General features: G+C 44.5%; 1 protein-coding gene across 6 annotated transcripts in view; it reads left to right on the forward strand.

The window, feature by feature from the left end:
- VGLL1 (vestigial like family member 1) overlaps nucleotides 1-16,962 on the forward strand; it is a 286,608-nt gene extending 269,646 nt beyond the window's left edge. The window contains exons 1-7 of one of the 6 annotated variants that reach the window (XM_069074149.1): nucleotides 4,642-4,813; nucleotides 6,663-6,732; nucleotides 6,986-7,038; nucleotides 7,574-7,679; nucleotides 8,779-9,013; nucleotides 13,092-13,511; nucleotides 16,531-16,962. In XM_069074149.1, the coding sequence (XP_068930250.1) occupies nucleotides 8,788-9,013; nucleotides 13,092-13,511; nucleotides 16,531-16,607 (723 nt within the window). In that variant the 5' untranslated portion in view covers nucleotides 4,642-4,813; nucleotides 6,663-6,732; nucleotides 6,986-7,038; nucleotides 7,574-7,679; nucleotides 8,779-8,787 and the 3' untranslated portion in view covers nucleotides 16,608-16,962. Of the gene's footprint in view, nucleotides 1-4,641; nucleotides 4,814-6,662; nucleotides 6,733-6,985; nucleotides 7,039-7,573; nucleotides 7,787-8,098; nucleotides 8,316-8,778; nucleotides 9,014-13,091; nucleotides 13,512-16,530 lie in introns of those variants that run through there. The other 5 variants (XM_069074147.1, XM_069074146.1, XM_069074148.1 and 2 more) reach the window with 5 other exon arrangements.
- The last annotated feature ends 2,785 nt before the right edge of the window (nucleotides 16,963-19,747 follow it).

A 19,747-nucleotide genomic window follows, 5' to 3' on the forward strand; every position in this document is an offset into this window, starting at 1 on the left:
AATGAGGAAACTGAAGCCTAGAAGGGAAGCGCCCTGCACACTATCACCCAGGTAGTGAGTGACAAAAGTAGGATTCAACCTAGGTCCTAGATGGTCTCTGTGAAGTTCTTACTGGAGCCATATATTCTCAATGTAAGATAGTGAATGGACTGTGAGTCTGAGGATTTGCCTGGCCAAGTCTGGAAAAAATCACTGCCATATTGATCACATAAGATGGTTAATATTTCAGCCACAGTAACTGTGTCATGGAGGAGTTGCAATCTATGTTGGTGGAGGGTATGTATGTCCACATTGATCAGTTCAATTAAAAAGGCATTGATCACACACTGTATTGGGCACTGAGGATAAAGATCAATCAGTAAACATTCGTCAATCTCCTGTTACACACCATCTCCTCTGCTAGGGGCTGGGGGATACTAAGACCCTACCCTCAAGGAGTTGACTGAGGATTTTTGAAGTACAGTAAGGACAACGGGCAGATTTTTAGTTTCCATTCTTTTTTATTTTATTTTTTTTTGCTTTTTGGGGGGCAATGGGGGTTAAGTGAATTGCCCAAGGTCACATGGCTAGTTTTTGTGTTAAGTGTCTGAGGCTGGATTAGTTTCCATTCTTAATAACAAAATATACCCAGGTAGATTTATTCTGTTTTTTTAAATGTCATTTCATTCAAAAGAGTGCTGCATGGGAAGTCAGGAGATCTGGTTCTGCCATTAACTTGCTTTGTGACCTTGGGCAAATCACTCTCTCTATCCTCACTCTCCATGTAAGGCACATTTTTGTCATTCACTTCAGCTGAGCAAACATTAAGTGCCTCCTATAGGAAATGTACTAACAAGTAGCTCTAACAACTCAGGCTACCCAGCAATAGAATGAGCTGCTTCCAGAGTTCAGGTGTTCCCCATCCCTGGAGGTCTCCAAATGGAAATCAGATGAGCATTTGTCAGTCATATTATAGATTGGATACCTCTGTAGGTGGGGTTTGTATTAGGGGAGTTTTTTTTGTTTTGTTTTTTGCTTTTTGGAGGGCAGTTGGGGTTGACTTGCCCAAGGTCACACAGCTAGTTTTTGTGTTAAGTATCTGAGGCTGGATTTGAACTCAGGTCTTCCTGACTCCAGGGCCAGTGCTCTATTCACTGCACCACCTCACCGCCCCTATTAGGGGAGTTTTGAAGTCACATCAGACTCAGGGGCCCTGAGAGAATCACTGAATCTATTTTTTCCTTTTGTACAATAAAGAAATTTGTAGTACTATTTAGAGAGAGTCTATTCCAATATCCCTATTTACAAAAGAGGAAACCGAGGCCCAAGGAGGGGAAGTAATTTGCCTGATATCACATGGGCAGTAAGTGACAGAGTCACTTTTCAAACCTAGGTCTCCTCACTCCAGATTCAGGACTCCTTTCACTACTACCCTGCTCTGCATGAGCTGATTTCTGAGATTCTGGTTAGCTCTGGCATTCAAATATTCCTAATAGCTCATTCTGCTTCTGTGGCACTCTAAAGAAAAGTGCCCAGCCTAAAAGCTCCTAGACTTTGGATGCTCATAACTCCATGCAGTATCTATCAAGCTCAGTATAGTGGGCACGACTCAGGAAACATTTACAAATTGAAGGTAATGGGATAGAAAACCAAAGAGAAATCAGACCCAGAACGCGGGCAAAGTCATTACCTTTGCCAGCCTTAGGCTCTAACCTGCCACAGAGGGCAAAGAGGACGGGCATCTCTTCATGCTGTCTGCCTTCACAGTTGATGCCAGTCGCCCCAGCAAAATTGGTTCTATGGCATTTGACATCGATCATGGAAACAATACACAGCAATGCTGTGGTATAGCATAGACTGCTATTGGCATGACTCCATCTGAACAAAAATGTCTGCTGCTTAGCAGTTTAATAAGATGGGAATGATCTGCATTTTTATTTCCTTTTTATTGGGTTTTGTGTACCAGAGAGAGAACGGAGGCACACTGACAGCCTTCATTTCCCCTCACTAGTAAAAAGAGGAATTTTTTAACTAAGATTCTCAAGGTAAACTGCCAAATCATTCTTTCCAAAAAGACTTTCCAGAAAGCTCTCCCTAGGCCATTTAAAATGAGTTTTTCCTATTGTGCCACATTGATGGATGGGGCCTTAGTCATTTGTTGAGCAAAGACCAACTGTATTAACTCTACAGTGGTTTGCTATATCTAGGTTTGGAGTAGACAAACAAGATGAAACTGACATTCCAAAAGACATGGCTATCTGGAAGGGACCTTAAGAGGTCATATAACCAACCCCCTGATTTTTCAGCTAGAGACTTGCTGGCTAGGTGATACAGTTGACAGAGTTGCCTGGCCTGGAGTCAGGAAGACCTGAGTTTAAATGTGACCTCAGACACTTCCTAGTTGTATGACCCTGAGCAAGTCAACTTACCCTCTGTCTGCCTCAGTTTCTTCATCTGTAAAATGGAGATCATAATAGCACCTACCTTGTGGTGTTGTAAGGATCAAGTGAGATAATAATTGTAAAAAACATTTGCTACAGTGCCTGGGATACAGTAGACACTTCAAAATCAACGTCTATTGGTTCCCTTTCCCATTTCAAAGTGTCTGAACCAAGATTTCAATCCAGGTCTACAGAGCCCAAATCTAATAAAAATTGTTTTCACTGTAGTCTATGTTTATTTTTCAAATTAAAAGTCAAGGAGAAACAATTCTGCTTGGGGATTTAAGAATTTTACATTTCTTGACATGTAACACACAGTGGGTTTAGCAAAATTAGGTGAGGTAATCTTTGCTCTAAATACCCTTGTTCGAGGTACAAAGAGATTATGTTTTGCTCCTGGGCAGAAAGTAAGTGCATAGCAAAGCCAAGAATCCTAAGGCTGTTGGCTCCTACATTCCTCTTTCCCAGGGTGAGGAATGAGGTGTCATTGAATCTGATTTGGAGTAGACTTCAGAGGTCATCTAATACAAGCCCTGCCAAATGCAGGAATTCCTTAATAACAGCTCAGCAGATGGAGACGTCAGTGGTGAGAGTATTAGGTGATCTGCCCCCAAAGTTTCCTGATTCCAGGCCCAGTGGGCAATCTACACTGTCTCTACACTGGTGCCACCTGCCTCTGAAAAGATCCCCAAGCACTTTTCCTGCCTTAGCTCAACTGCCTCCAGTGAAAGGGAAGTCTCTACCTCACTAGGCTGTCCATTCCATTTTTTGGACAATTCTAATAACTCATGCTTGTATAGAATTTTAAGGTTTGCAAAGTGCTTTGCATAAGCTCTTTTGGTGGTGGCAAAGAATTAGAAACTGAGGGAGAACCCATCACTTGGGGATGGCTGAACAAGGCATGGTATAGGAATGTGATGGAATAGTATTGTGCCAAAAGAAATGATGTTGGATATGGTTTCAGAAAAACCTGGGAAGACTCGTATGAGCTGATGCAGAGTGAAGTGAGCAGAACTGGGAGAAAAAAACTTATGCAATCACAGCAATATAGTCAAGACAAATAACTTGGAAAGACTTTGGAACTTTGATCAACACAATGGAACCATTCTAGTCCTAGTTCTAGAGGATTCATGATGAAACAGGCTGCCCGCATCTAGATAGAAAGATGATGAACTCAAGAGTGCAGACTGAGACATATTTCGGGGGGACATGGTCAATGAGGGAATTAGTTTTGTTTGACTCTGTGTGTTTGTAACAAGCTTTGTTTTTCTGGCTTTCTCAGCGGGGAGCAGGGGCAGTGGTGGTGGTAGTGGTGGGATGGTGGAGAAAGATGAGAGAATTTGGACCTGAGAATAAAATAAAATAGATTTTTTTTAAAAAAAAGTGCTATAAGTACATTGTCTCATTTAAGCCTCCCAACAATCCTGTAAAGAAAGTTCCCTGGGAAGTTAAGTGACTTAGTCATGCTTATCCAGCCAATAAGGGTCAGAGATGGGGTTTGAAACCAGACCTTCCTGACACCAAGTCTAGCCCTATACTTACTAGGTCATTCTGTTTCCTTATACTTCTTTTAGTCTTATTTCTGCCCGATACTGTTACATGGCACCCTTTCAGATATTCAAAGGCAGCTCTCATGTCCTTCCCACCACCTACACCCCACCCCAAGTCTTCTCTTCTCTAACCTAGCTATCCCATTTCTTTAACCCTCACGGGATATGGTTTTGAGTCCACCATTTTGGAGGCCCTCTTCTCTACACACTCTAGTTTTTTAATAACCTTTCAAAGATGTAATACCCAGGACTTAACTGGACCAAATTAAATCGTGGAAATGGCGATTCAGACAATCCAAGAGCTGCAAGGACTCCAAGAGGCACCTTGTCTAACTCCCCAACCAATGCAGAAATTTCATCTCTAGCATCCTGGGCAAATACCTAGTCATCCTCCAAGAGCTCACGGGTTCTTCCATCCTTCACCCTTGGAACCTCTGGTGAGATGCCATTCAATGGAACATCTATTTTGACCTAAATCAACTAAGGACTCAGTTTAGATTCTGTTTACTCTGTATACTGTATCAAATCAAACAATATCTCCTCACTGAATATGAGATATCATAAACTGGTTAAAAAACAGAAAACCCCACTTTCCTCATTCCGGAAAGCTTCTAACCTGGTTGACTCGTTGGGGTACATTTTATGCATTCTTGATAGCTGGTTTACAGGAAACGCCTCGTTCAGCCCCAGCTAGAGGGGTAGAAAGCCGGCAAGGGGAGTCTGTACAAAACACTGTTGCCTGCCTCAGCCGGCACTGCAGCTTTCCCATGCCAACACAGGGCTTGCTAGATGCCGCCACACGCTTTCCCATCCCCAAGGATCTTGTTGTGGCATCGAATTAAGGTAGGAGAATCTGGGCCCTGACCATGGGGAGGGAGCTTTTGACTGAACAGCTGCCCACCATATGGTTCCCTGTCAGAGTGACAATGGCCAGAAAAGGCAGTTCATGATATTGTATGGTCAATTAATGACCCAGCTGGGGCTATATGGGTCTTCCCTTCCAAGGGACACTCAGGTCTTTACAGATAAACATTGCAGAAAACCAATCATGTGCAAACACACACATTGTCCGAGCTGGAAGGGACCTCAGGACCATCTGGTCCAACCAGTACCTGAACAAAAACCCCCTGCACAGACACAGCTTCAGAAATGGTCTCTCTCCAAGGTTCCTTCCAATTCAAACAAATCTAAAGCCAACCTCCACATGTGACAGAAGAAAAAACCAAGGCTCAGAGTGATAAAGCAGTTTCCTTGGTGTCACTGAGATCTGTGATGGCTAAGCTGGGACTTAAACCCTGGTCTCCTGCCTGACTCCCAGTCCAGTGTGGTCTTAATGATGGCCGAGTAATGAATTTGTCACAGAATGGATTTAAAGTTCAAAAGATCTACTAAGCTGGTTGAAGAAGGTAGACAAACACTTTGAGCAAGTCGTCTAAGCAGCATGCTTAGTGAGTTGTGAATTTTGTGATTGGAGTGTTTATTGTGGGTACCTCATAAATGCTGGCTGGTTCATTTAACTGGCATTAATGCATCAAGAACTGAGTACCTACAAATCCAAGGCAATGATCTCTGTCTAGTGTTATCTTTATGATTCATTCAACAAACATTTAGCAAGCACTTACTGTAAGCAGAGCACTGTACTATGGGAGATACAAAATTTTGAAAAGATATAGTCACTGCCCTCATGGAACTTATGGGTTCTACAGAAGGAATTGGATGGTGGGAATAGGCTTCTGTTACAAATTATGCATCTGAACAAAAATATCTTGGAGGTGAAAAATGGGGAGGGGGTACCTCCAGGAGATCTGCTTTAGTCTTCCAGTGGTTCTTGGATGGATTTTTGTTTGCTAGGGTTAGAAGGGCCCTCAGATTTCCTTCTTTCTACCTCACTCCCCAGTTTTGTCTCTCTTTCCTGTTCTAGATTTGATCCCTTCCTTCTCCTTTTTTCATTGATCTATCCCTAAATAACCAACCCATAGAGACTTCATTTCATAGGAGAAAATCATAGAATGTTAAAACTGAAAGAAAGTGTCAAAGTCATCTTGTCTACTCTGTTCATTTTCCTGAGGACCAAACACAGAGAGAGGAAATGCCTTATCCAAGGTCACTTGGTTAATGAACAACAGAGTCCAGAACTGATTGCAGGTATTCTCCCTCTACCACAGTGCCTCCCCCATGGTATGAAGAAATACAGCTATAAATGACCATAAGGCATTCTTTACTTTCCATCCTTTTCAAATCAGTCTTGTACAGATTCTCTCCTCAGACATCCACTCTCAAGGTAACATTTCTATGATAATGAGAACTACTGACATCCATACCTGTTTCATCTCTTCTAGGGTCACTTGACTCGGTATCCAGGGCAGGGCTTGTTTTTACCTTTCTTTTAGACCTTGTGAGGATTTGTTCTCCAAACCTTCCAAAGTGTTTGCTTTGTGGCCTATGGCTACTCATGTCTCCTTGAGGACCTCTCAGTTAGCCAAAGACTGAGGGAAAAGAGTTACTAATGGTTTTGCCATCTCTAACTGTGCACCTTTTTCTTTGTGCCTATAAATAATGGAAATAATGCCCTAGCATCTAGCAGAGGTGGGAGAGGTCAAAGGAAGTTTGCTCCTCTTTGCATTACATTACAGTTGGGAGAGAGGTGACAGTATTCCCAAGCTGATGTGATTAACAATTATTTGTGTTTCAGCTACAGATCTCAAGGGCACAGTCCTCAGAAGCTAGAAAAAGTCTGCACTGAGGATACCCAAGCAAATAAGGTAAGCGGAGTTCTTAGGGGTAAAAATTCTGGAAATTCATTTCAATACAACAACCATTAGGCATTCATTCTTGGCCTGGCCCTGTGCTAACCACTGGGAATTCGAAGACAAGATCCAAACAGTCCCTGTCTTAGTTTACTTGTAGGATGCAACATGTAAACAGGTGAATACATATAAGAACCCTGGAGAAAAGAGAGAGCATTTTTAAAAAAAATCTGCTTATTGGTTTTTTTTGTTTGTTTTTTGCTTTTAGGAGGGGGAAGGCAGAACAATTGGGGTTGTGACTTGCCCAAGGTCACACAGCTAGTAAGTGTTAAGTGTCTGGGGATGGATTTGAACTCAGGTCCTCCTGATTCCAGGGCCGGTGCTCTACTCACTGCGCCATCTAGCCACCCCCAAAAATCTGCTTATTGTTCAGAAGACCCCTTATCCTTTTAGGGCCTTGAAAATCCTGAGCTATGTTAGTTTTTAGGTTTTTATCTGAGAGGCTAGGAGGATGACTCATTCTTCATGGGTGCCCATTGCTAGGTATAGTAAAACATGACTGGATTTGGAGGCAGAGAATCTAGTGCCTTCTCTGCCAAGTGCTACCCGTGTGTGACCTGAGGCAAATGCCTTCCTCTCTCTGGGCCCCAGGTGCCTCCTTAGTAAACCTAAGGAGTTGGAGCAGAGGTCCTTTAAGGGTCTGTCCAATGAGTCCCTAGGTCCTATGGTGTGGTAAGGAGGGTGAGATGAAAGCAGCCTATTTTGGTCTCTCCCACCTGGAATAGCAGAGTATGAAAAACATTGCTTATCTTGGAAATCAAAATCATCTTGTAAGGTCTTGCTTGATTATCCACAGAATCCCCGGAGGGCTTTTGCTTGGCTCAGGCTGTACTGTACTCTGCACGCTGTTCTTCATCCATTTGGGTCCCAAAGCTGCTTGTCCAGAAGACCCAGTGCTCCTGGTAGATGCATTTCCTTTTGATGTTTCTGAATTGTGCGACACTACATTACCTGGCCTCCTGCACCAAGCAAACACCTTTCTTGCCTAGGGACAGCTTTCTACTCCTTTGTAAGGCATTGTTTTTGTTTTCCTCTGTCATGGTGGGTCAAAGTCTACAGATTCAGTTCCTTTCACTGGAGAGATTTTCATCAGAGCCATTACTAGGAATTCTAGCAAACTTGTTGGTGGGGGAAGGGGAAGCAGGGAAGCAATGAGGAGGGGGAGGGTAGGGAAGAGACCTGGAGACAGAAAGGTCTTAGACCTTGGGACACAAGGCCCAGTGGAGGGAAAGATCCAGGGAAATGGCCCAAGGGAGGGTGGGGACCCAAGGACTGGGAATCTGGATCCAAGGGCAACTCCCTTCTCTGCTCCGCCCCCCAGGTAGCCTGGGATAATGCTTTTGGAGAGGCTTCTAGTAGAGGGAAAAGGGAAGTGCTAGGCTGGGGAAAGCTCAGCTGAAGAGAGAGAAGGCCTTGGGGTCTCTCCTCTAGCCTGAACACCTGCACATCCTTCAGAGAGTCCAGCCCAAGATTCCATAGAGCAAGCTACTCACTCTTCCAGCAACCACAGGAAGGGGTAGAGAAGGAGGTGGAAGGTGGTGAGTATGGCAGTGGGACAGGCAGGAGTGCCACAGTGCTAGAACCCTGACAGTACCCAGGGGCCAGTGAGGGAGCAGAGGCACCTTCACTGCATGACTCAGGGCCAATGGGCCAATAGAGCCCTGCAGGGTAGAAGCAAACCCCTAGGAGGTTAGTGCCCTGGCAAGAGCTCCTGTTTCCCTACCGACTTTCATTCCTCCACTGGTCATCCTTTAACCATCTTCCTGGTGCCCCGGAGCAGTACCTTTCTCCTCAGCAGGGTTAGCAGCTCATTCCCCAGGGCTGATTCACACTAGGAGCCTGGGTGAGTTATTAGCACACAGATTTAGCTAAAGAGGGGCTCCCTAAGTGGATAATATACTTGTAAATAAATCTGCTTCCAACTTCTACACTGAGCTATCTGTTCATTCTACCATAATCCAATAGAAAACTGGTTCTTGACATTTTCAATTTTGTTCCTAGGCATTGGTGATGTCAGCCAAGATGGATGAAATGAAGAAAAGTTCCCTCCGGCTGACCAGGGACAAACAACAGCCTATAAAGACAGAGTGGAGCTCCAGATATGTCCTCTTCACTTACTTCCACGGGGACATAAACAGCGTAGTTGATGAGCACTTTTCTAGAGCCTTGCGTAACGCCAAAAAGCCCAATGAGCTGAGCACCCAAGACAGGAATGAGGCCGCTATTCCCAATGGTGGTGAGTGTGTCAATCTGTCTGTGGGGCTGAGGGGCAGTACTCCAGCACAGAATTATTGCTGGTGGTTCTCCAAGCTCTCCAAATTTCACAGCTAGCCCTTGTGCCCGCTGTACCACACTGCCTTTAACCCAGGGCTCCAGTTGGCTTCTAATCCAGTTCTGGACTTGGGGTTTAGGGTTGGAAAAGGTGAGTTTCCTCCAAGGAGGCAACAGGAGCATGGCTCCTTTTCTAATATGCCACTTGAATGGCTGCTATTCTTCTGGTAAAAATTTTCCAGCCAGGTAATAACAGTAATTTCCTGAGAGCAAGTACTTTGAGAGGCACAGTAGGCAGAAAGTTTGTTTTAGAGTCAGGAAGATCTATGTTCAAGTCCCACTGCTGACTGGCTCTGTTACCCTGGGCAAGTCACTTAACCACTCCTGCTTAAAATTCCTCTTTAAAACAGATTTCAGAGTAGTGGTGAGGTAGATAGAGGGTCGGGCCTGGTGTCAGAAAAACTTGTATTCAAATTTAGCCTGAGACACATACAAATAGACCCTGAGCAAGTCACTTAAATGCTACCTGCCTCAGTATCCTCTCTGGATGCCTGTGAGGACCAAATAAGATGTCTGTAAAGTCCTTTGCAAACTTTAAAGTGCTATGTAAATGCTTGCTGTTATGGCTGGTATTATTTGCATTAGTAGAGGGAATTTCATTATACATAGTTCCCTATACCAGAGGTATCAAATGTATGGCCCATGTTACTTCCAAGTGCTGCCACAACCAGACAAAAAATATAATTGAGAAATATTTAACAAAATAAATAAAAATATAATATATGAACATAGATAACCTTAGTATCATCAGGGTGTAGCCAGCAATGATCCCTATGTATAGCTCAGTGGCTGCTGTTTCTTTTGGGTTGGACACCAATGAAATTATCAGTCATAGAAAAAACAAGAAGCTCTTGGTCTAGTCTTGTGTGTGATAGAAATATACAAAAGGTTCTACGATAGACAGTAGCTATCATAAAAGGATAAAGGAAAAAGGGATGAGTCAGGAAGACTTGAGCTCAAATTTGGCCTTGGTGTGACCCTGGGCAAGTCAACTTCCATCTGCCTCAGTTTCATCGGATGTTAAATAGGGATCATAATAGCACCTTGCTCCCAGGGTTGTAAAGTGCTTAGCACAGTGCCTTGGTCCCTAGCAGTCTCTATATAAATGCTTATTCCCTTTCTTTTCTTCATGCCTGTGCCAAGCACAGGGTTTTACAAATAAGGGCCTCGTTTGATCCTCACAGAAATCTCATAAAGTAGGTATAAGCCACTGTACCACCAGCTTCTTGGCACTTTGAGCTTTAGTTCAGCTGAGCTGTAGTTTGTCATTAAAATACGAAGGGTCTGATGTAAATGTGAGATGAGTAATTATATTGGGAAGAAGGGAGGCCCAGATACGAGGGCCAAAGAACAGTTTGTGTTTGAGCCATAAGATACAAGAGCTAGGGTGCTGTTGATGGGGTATGGGCCCTGGAAAGTACATTGGAGTCCCAAGACCTGTGGGTGACAAGTGACCTTGGGCCAGTCATTCAAACTCTATTACCATCAGTTTCCTTATGTGTAAAATGAGAGGGTTGGGCCAGAATCTAACTGGCTCTTTTAGCCTGCTTTGCCTCCCCTCTCCTGAAATATTAGGTGGACCTTGGTTTCAATGGGAGGCACTGCAGTCATCACAGTCACAGTAGCCTGGCACAGAGTAAGTTTTTAATGAATGTTTTTTCTCTCCTCCATCCATTCATTCACGCTTTTAATTTATTCACATCCTGCCTCCAGCACTTACTATCTCTGCAGCCATCATCAAGGCATTTAATCTCTGGGAACTTCTGTTTCTTCTGTAAAATGGAGAGAGGAATACTTAAAGAAATGTAAGTTCAAAATATGCAATCAGATGAATAGGTCTTTGGGAAGAAGAGCCAAGCTGGAGAGAATAGAGAAGCAGCTGCATATGGTAGGTAGAAAGAGGGCAGGCCTTGAATGTAGAGAGGGCTTTGGGGCTGGATCTGCTCCACTTCCTGCTCCTCTTGGAACCTCACAACAATTGCCAAGGTCCCTTCCAGCTCCAAGACCACTGTCCTCTATTATCTCTGAACCTCTAAACTAGGGATTCTGGACTATTTTTGTATCATGATCCCTCCTGGCAATCTGGAGAAACCTATGAATCTCTTCTCAGAATCATGTTTTTTCTTTCTTTTTTTAAGCAATTGAGGTTAAGTGACTTGCCCAGGGTCATGCAGCTAGCAAGTGTCTGAGGTAGAATTTGAAGTCAAGTCCTCCTAACTCCAGGACTGATGCTCTGTCCACTATGCCGCCTAGTTGCCCCAAGAATCATATTTTTTCAAAACATAAAATATATGGATTGGGGCGGCTAGGTGGCACAGTGAATAGAGCACCGGCCCTGGAGTCAGGAGGACCCGAGTTCAAATAGTTCAAATGTGGTCTCAGACACTTAACACTTACTAGCTGTGTGACTTTGGGCAAGTCACAACCCCAATTGCCTTCCAAAAAAAAATATATATATATATGTATATATATATATATATGATTGCCAAGGAAACCAATTATATGAAAATATGGTTGCCAAAATACACATTAAAAAAAACCCCACCAAGTTCTGGAACTCCAAGTTCAGAACCCCTACTACCACATAAGATGGTATGTGAGAAATGTCAGACAAGCAGTATAGAGGGGAGAAAGAGATCACTGAGGGGAGAGTAGCCAGGAAGCCTGCATGGAGGAGATGGGATACCACCTCACCGTTCTGCTTTAATACAAGCCAGGCATGCAAACCTGGTACCACTTTTCCAAATCTGGGGGTTTTATTCATGATTCCTAAGATAACAGAGCTGGAAGGGACCTTCAGATTAGCTTAGTCCAGCCTCCTCACTTTAGAGAGGAAGTGATTGGTAGCCCAGGGAAAGTGATTTGCCCAAGGTCACACAGAGTTTTGAGTCCAAGCCCCTAACTTTAAATTCCTGACACTCTGACATGGGCTCATCTGAAAAATCTTTCAGAAGCACCTGTTGACATGGAACATTGTACTAATGCTATCCAAAGGAACTTCCACTGTGGCTTCTGACCAAAGTCATCCCTTAATGAAAGCGATATGGTAGTTCCGACTCCTGGGTCAGCCTGTGGGCTAGGCTTACTGCTTCCTAATTGTTCTTATTCAAATTTCCATCCTAGATCTCGTCCTCATCAAAAAGTATGCCTGGCTTCGGTACTGCCCAATATTAGCAGAACTTTAGAGCCGGGAGGGACCTTAGCAGTCTATTTCAATAACATTCTCATTCTGCAGAAGAGAAAGTTGAAACGGGGACATTCAATAGCACTTCATATCTGCCTAGCTGCTTTACAATGCATTATCTCATTTGGCTCTCCCCAAAACCCCATCAAGTAGGCACTATTATTCTCATTTTTCAGATAAGGAAATTGAGGCTTAAAGGAGGTTGAGTAATTTGTCTAAGGGAAGTGGATGAGCCCCGACTAGAACCCAGACCATGAGGCTGGGGCCCCTAGTCCTTCACACTCTCCACCCCAGCCCACCAGGCTGGGCTGTGGCAGGGAGGGGCACCCAATGTAGTCTGGGGAATGAATGCAAGGGAAAAAGCAGGAAACGCCCAGCCAGCCTAGCCGGTCCCCTAGAGCTTTGGAGGAATTGGATAGATTGCCTCTGGGGCCCAACCCTTAAGATTTAGTAACCTCTTGACTCTTCTAATTGCCTACCCTCAAAGGCCTCCCAACACACACACACACACACACACACACACACACACACACACACACCTATATGCATACTGGTCTTGGTTAAGTCTTTTATCCTCTATGGATCTCACTACCTCTAAAGTAATAAAAGAAATTAACCCCTAGTTCACAAAGATGGGAGAGTAAGTCCTGGTAGACAGTTAGAATGTCAGAGTGGAAACAGACCTCAGACCTCCTCCCATCTACCCTCCCCTGCTTTGGCCAACACAAGTGAAGTGCTAAAAACAGAGGTTTTGCTGTGTCTACCTTGTCTCACAAACCTTGAAAACTTTCCTTTCTAGACAATCCATTGCACCCAAATCAGTGGAGTTTCAGCTCTCACTGGCCCAAGCCACGCCCAGAATTATCTCCTGTCAACACCGGCCTGGCCAGCTGCGCTCTGAACATGCCTGTCGCCCAGGACTCATCGCCCCTGATGGTCTCCAGCCCCGCTCTGCAGCTTGCACAGCTGTGGCATTTGCCTTCTCCTGTAGCCAGCCCAAACCTGGTTGAGGCTGGGTATCCTCTTCCCTCCTTCCCTAGTTTCCATTTAATTCCAGGAACTGAGAGTGAGAGGAAATATGGCTCCCTTCTCAATCTCTTACAGCAAGACAGGTGCCTTGTGTACCCCATGCCACCAGCCAGGAAACAGGCTAGACATACTTCCCTTGGCACTGGAGCCCCGAACCTGCTCCCCACTGGGACTCACAGCCGTGAGGGTGGTAAGGAAATGCCCCTCTGTGGTTTTGTGTTGTGGATCCCTTCACTGTTTCTCCTTGGCTAAGAAAGTTAGCATGGGGAAGGAAGGAAGGCTGAGATGTCTATGTCTGCTGTTACTCTGGGAGCTCCAGCTAGTCGGGAACTGTAACTAGCATGAGGTGAGCAGGGCTTTGCCACATGTTGCCAAAATGTAGAGAGGCACCCATGGCACTTTCAGCTCTTTACCAACACAGGAGCCACTGAGTTTAGCAATTAGTTAGCAGAAGTAATTTGTGAAAGATGGCTGCTTTGATCCCCCATTTCAGCCACACCCCCTGGGAACTCTTCCCCAATTCATCCTGCTCCTTATGCCAATCTACCATGGCGGTCTCTCTAGCAGTGGTCTCACAATGTCCTGTGATCTCTTATGCTTACTTCTGTGCTACTTATACCCTAGTGCAATAATTGCTAAATTATAGTCTGAGATTTCCTATACACTCTTACCAATGTGGGCTGGAGAGAAAATAGGCCTTTAACAGCTTGAGAATTATTGAGAAGGTCAGCTGGGCTGAACTGGCTGGAAACATTTGCCCCAGTGAGCTAAATGTGACTTGGGTGACAGGTTTCTAGTCCTGACTCTACCCTTAATTATTTGTAGGACCTTAAGCAAAATCTTCTACTGCTCTGGGCTTCAGTAAAGTGAGGACCTAGACTACACGCTCTATAAGAGGCCCCTCCTACCCCTCATCCTATGGTTGGCTGATTCTGTGACCCTGGGCAAGCCACCAAAATGTTCTGGGCCCCAGTTTTCCTCCCTGGAAAATAATGAGATTGGTTTAGGTGAATGCTAAGGAAAGTCACCTCCAGCTCTACCATTCCGGTATACTTGGCAAAGCATCATAAAGTCAATCTTTGTTAAAATACATAGTGTGACTTTGGGACACATCTACAGAAGGAAACTTTGTTCTTGGAAATAAGTTGGACAACCTTAATAACAATGCTAGACTCTTAGGTGAAAAATCTGGGGTGCAATGCATGGAAATTCATCTGAGGGACCCAATTCACAGCCCCCCTAACTGCTCCCTGTATATTCTACACCCTTGGGGGACTCCCTCCTTTACTTTTCTCTAGTTCCCTTCTCCCTAATCACTGTCACCCTGGCCCACAATCCCTTCCTCACTCCCATAAAAATGCACTGGGCAATCCTGGCACATGCTCTTTCTTTTGGTCAAGGTGTAGGGAAGACTTGGCCTGAGCTAAGGCTAAGGGGTAGCAGTGGAATGAACATTGGATGTAGAGTCAAAAGACAGGTACAAATTCCAGCTTTCCCTTTTACTGCCTGTGTGACCTTGGGCAAGTCACTTACCCCCCTGGGCCTCAGTTGCCTCCTCTGCAAAATAAAGGAGTTATGCCAGATGGCCTCTGAGGTCCCTTCCAGCTCTTGAGCTGTGATGTTGGAAATACCATCCAGTTCCTCCCCACCAGCATCCTAAAGGAATCCTCCCTTCACACAAGCATTCTAGCAGAAGTGGGAACCACCACTACTGTCCATAGTATTCGGCTGTTACCCAGCACCACCATTGACTGGGATCTCCTAGTCCATTGTGAGTCTTCTTGGCACATCTCTCAAATCACTAAATTCAAGAAGCCAGAAATTGCATCTGTGACTACAAATGTGTCAGGAGGATGAGAAACTAGCCATGAGGGGGAGGAACAGAAGTGGGGAGTGCTTTTAGAGCTCTGGCTAAGGGAGAAGAAAGGAGGGTGGCCAAAGCAGCACAGATAACCATTCCTGGCAACTGACCATCACAGCCCACCCAGCTGGGCACTGCACCCCCTCCTCACAGAAGTGCTAGAGACAAACCGCCTCTTTCCTTTCTTAGGGAAGAAATTGGGGTCCTTCCAAAGCCTAGAAAATACCAGCCCCAATCTTGCTACTGGAAGTAGCTATCTGAGCTACACTTGCTGGGATACATTTATTGCAAATTCTCAGTGCTGTTAAAAGCCAACAGACAAAAAAGGTGAAGCTGCTTCTCCTGCAACTTCGATGACCAGGGGTTTATTATATAGAATAACCTGATGTTGCTGAGGAGCCCTTACACTTTCCAACTTGCACAAATTCCTGTTCTTTCCCCTTCCAGTAGTCACTAACAGACTGGTACAGGAGACAGCCGAATTAGCTCAGTTAGCTGAAGTGAACCAGCCCAAAGCCCCAAGGGGGATGAATGATTCTACGGGAATTAAAATGCTTAGTCCCAGATGTTCTGTCCTTTGCTTTGCTTCAAGAACCACCCATGACTCTGCTTTTGGAACAAATGCCCATTGAGGCTGAACACCAAAATGATTGGTTACATAAAATTCTAAAATGGAAGGTTCTGAAGCAAACTCTGCTCTATCTGCATGCAGTGGGATGGAAAGGGCACTGAGCTGGGAGTTAGAGGCCCTGGGTCCGAATCTGAACTCTGCTGCTTATTACCTATGTGACCTTGGTCATGTCCCTTTTCATCTCTGGGCCTCAGTTTCTCTCTCTGTAAAATGAGGGGATATAGGGCAGCTAGGTGGTGCAGAGGATAGAGTACTGGGCCTAAACTCAGGAAGACTCATCTTCCTGAGTTCAAATCTGGCCTAAGATACTTACTAGTTGTATCACCCTGGGCAAATCCCTTCACTCTGTTTGCCTCAGTTTCCTCATCTGGAGAAGGAAATGTCAAACCACTCCAGTGTCTCTGCCAAGAAAACCTCAAATGGGGTCATGAAGAATAGGACCCGACTGAAATAACTCAACAACAACAAAAATGAGGGGATGGGGTTACATAGTCTCTGATGTCCCTTGCAGTTCGAACATTCTGAGGTTCTGCGAAGAGGCTAATCAATCAAGAAGACAAGCATTTGCCCCTACTCTATGCCACGTGCTAAGTGACATATCCAAGGGCAGGAGTGATCAGAAGAGGGTTGATTGAATCACAGAAGGAAACAAGTTTTATGCAAACCGGACTCAGACTGAGATCCCCACTTTTAACAACTCTTTTTAATTTCTTTTAGACACAGAAAGAAATGCTGTTTCTCCAGCCAGAACTGACAGCCCAGGGCGTGTTGGTGAAGTTAAAGGGCCTCAATGAGAAAATGGCCCTTGTCAGGGGCCTGTGCATACTGCTGGGGGATTTCAGTGTGTGTGGCTACTAAGTTGATATTGAACATCTCCCAGCATTTGCTTGAAGCCAAAGCTGATGTGAATGGTTCTGTCAAAATTGCCAAATGAGCTATTGTTATCATGTTTTTCAGAAGTCCCCCTCCAGGTAGAAGATAAGAGTTGTCCTTTTATCGACTGGATGCTGCAGTTCTGTCTCGGTGAAGATAACTTTTTCCCAGAGATACACATGGGGAAAAATAACATAGAACTGTGCATCCAGACTACCTATAAATCATCATATTTTTCTTTTGTTTCTGTCATTAAAGACCAAACTCTGTAAGCAAGCCCCTAGTCTCTTGAAAATTGTTTCTTTCTTTTCATTTTCCTCATATGCTTAGACTAGAGTCACATCACTTAGACCTGTTAGGCTCCCCGACCAGGGTCCAAAAATCACCATCTCAGTGGTCAAAGGACTTTGGAGGTCACCTAGTTTAACACATACCTAGACAAGAGTCAGCCCTTGTCTGCTTCGGGTCCTTCTGTGATGAGGAATCACTATCCAACCTTTGGAGGCATGCCAGTCAATGTTGAACAGCTTTGATGAGGAGGAAATGTTCCTTTCCATCCAGCCTATATCTGCTTCTCAGTGACCTTCAGTCTCTGCTCCTAATTCTATGTTCTGGGGACAAGCAGAACAAGCATAGTTCTGCCTCTCCTAGGGAGCTGGAGGCAGAGGATCTGAGTTAAAATCCGAGTTCTTCCTCTTACTACCTGTCTGACCTTGGCCAAGTCACTTGATCTCTCTGGACCTCAGTTACATCATCTGCAAAATGGGGATGGCTGTCAGAATAGATGGCCTCAAAGATTCCCCTTCCAGTTCTTTCACCCAGTCCTTGGACTAGTGCCCTCCCCATCCTGGTTGCCTTCCCTGTGGATACTTACTGGTTTATCTATATCTTCCTCAGTTGTGCCTAAAACCAAACATGATATCCTTTGGTAGAGTACTACAAGACTCCTTGGCACCTCCAGTGTTCTGGACACATGGTCTCTCAACACCCCTATCCCCAACTGTTTCCAGATGAATCTGTTTAGCTCTCGCCTCCTCAAGCCCTGCCTCCTCAATCTTGTACTGAAGAAGCCAAGCCAATTTTTTTAAACCCAAGTTTAAGACTTTATCTCTATCCTTATTCAATTTCACCTCAGATTCAGCTCAGTATTTTGCCTGTTAAGATCTTTTTGGCTCCTGCTTCGGTCATCCAGTATGTTAACTGTTTCTCTCATCTTTATGTCTTAAGTAAATCCGATAAGCACGTCATTTATGGCTTCATCCGAATCATTGATAAAACTGTCCAGCAGCTCAGGGACAAGCATTACTCCTGGAGAGGAAGGTACTCCTGGAGAGATCTCCTCCCATGTCGACATTGACCCATCAATGGCTATTCTTTGATGTCAACCATGCTACCTGTTCCAAAGCTACTTTGTTGTCATAGCTTGTAGCCCAGATTTCTCTACTTTGCCAACAAGAACATCAGGAGAGATTTTGTCAAATACTTTGCTAAAATCTAGCTAAACTAGAGGCAGTGTAGTTCAGTGGCTCTTTCCAAGTCAGAAGATTTGGGTTCAAATCCTTCCTTATGTGTATGACCTTGGCAAGTCACTTGACTCCTCCAGACTGAGGTCTACATGGCTGTTAAGGTCTCTTTGAGCTCTAAATCTATGGTCCAGGATTCCATATCAATAGCATTCTTTGGGTTTATGAAGCTAGTGACCCTGTCATAAAAGGATATAAGGTTAGTTTGTGGTGGCCTGTTCTTGCTCAAAAAGAGCCATAGCAGCTCTTGGTGATCACTGCTCCCTTTTCTAGACATTCACTAACCATCCCTTTAATAACAAGTCCTAGAATTTTGCCAGGAAGCATGTTAGAGCTCGCTAAAACATAGTTTCCAGACTAGACTCTATTCTCTTTTCTCAACAACAGAACAACAACAATGTGCCAGATGCAGGACTTGAACCCAGATCTTCCAGATCTTCCTTCTGAGGCTTGCAATGCCACCTGGCATTCCAATAATATTTGTGATATTCACTAATAGCTTGCATTTATGGAGCTCTTGAAGGTTTGCAAAGCGCTTTGTATGGATCATTATTTCATTTGGTCCACACAATATTCCTCTGCTTATAAAAATAAGGATTTTTATCTTCCTTTAAAAGTTGAGGAAACTGAATCACAATAGTTCTGAGCCTCAGTCTTCTAATCTATAAAATGGAGATAATAAAACTTTCACTCTCTACTTCACAGGATTGTCCTGAGGAAAATTGGAAAATTTTCACTGCTCTACGTAAATTTAGAAGCTAGTGTTATGCTTCCTCTGGCTCAGAGGAAAACAGATCGAGATCTCTGATCTCTTCTCCATCCCCTCTCCTGCCATAAATCCAGGCCTCCTAAGACTTCTGCCCCCAGCCTACTTCTCTTCTTGGTCTGCATTCTCTCCCTAACTGATCCCCTCTGCTCCAGTCACTCCAGTAACTGCCTCCCTGATCAATACCTCAAGCTGTAATCTCTTTCTTAAGTTGCACTCCCATGTATCTACAGGCTGTCCACTGGGCCATTGCACCTCTTGGTCCCACTGCAGACTAAATGTCATCATCATCCTCTCCTGCCCTCCCACCTGACTCCCTTATCTCTCTTAATGACACCACTATTTCACCCAAACCTAAAAGCTTTGAGTCATTTTTTTGCTTCCCCCCCCCCTTAATCAATCAATAAGCATTTAATAATCACCTAGCTTGGGCCTGGAAATATGAAGACAAAACCCTAACAATCCTGAATTCTGTTGAATGAATAGCTAGAATATTTACCCTCTCCTTTACATTCCTACACCCCCCCCCCAGCACCACCACCCCTGGTACCACCACGGGCACCACCACCATACAGTTCAGGTCAGATCCTAATTCTTTGGGGTTGAACCGTTACAATAACCTCCCTGGTTTTCTTTCCTCTACCTCTTATTGTGCTGTTACAATCAGATCAAGTCATCCTAATCATTTCATTTCCCTTCAATGACTCTCCACCAGCTCCAGAATAAAGCCAGGAGGTCACAGGATGTGTGTGGATATGAGCAATCACTGAGT

This window comes from Petaurus breviceps, unplaced genomic scaffold (genome assembly GCF_028583685.1).
Source record: "Petaurus breviceps papuanus isolate PSGF00001 unplaced genomic scaffold, PetGlider_PUasm1.0 90881, whole genome shotgun sequence".
NCBI classification, from domain to species: Eukaryota; Metazoa; Chordata; class Mammalia; order Diprotodontia; family Petauridae; genus Petaurus; species Petaurus breviceps.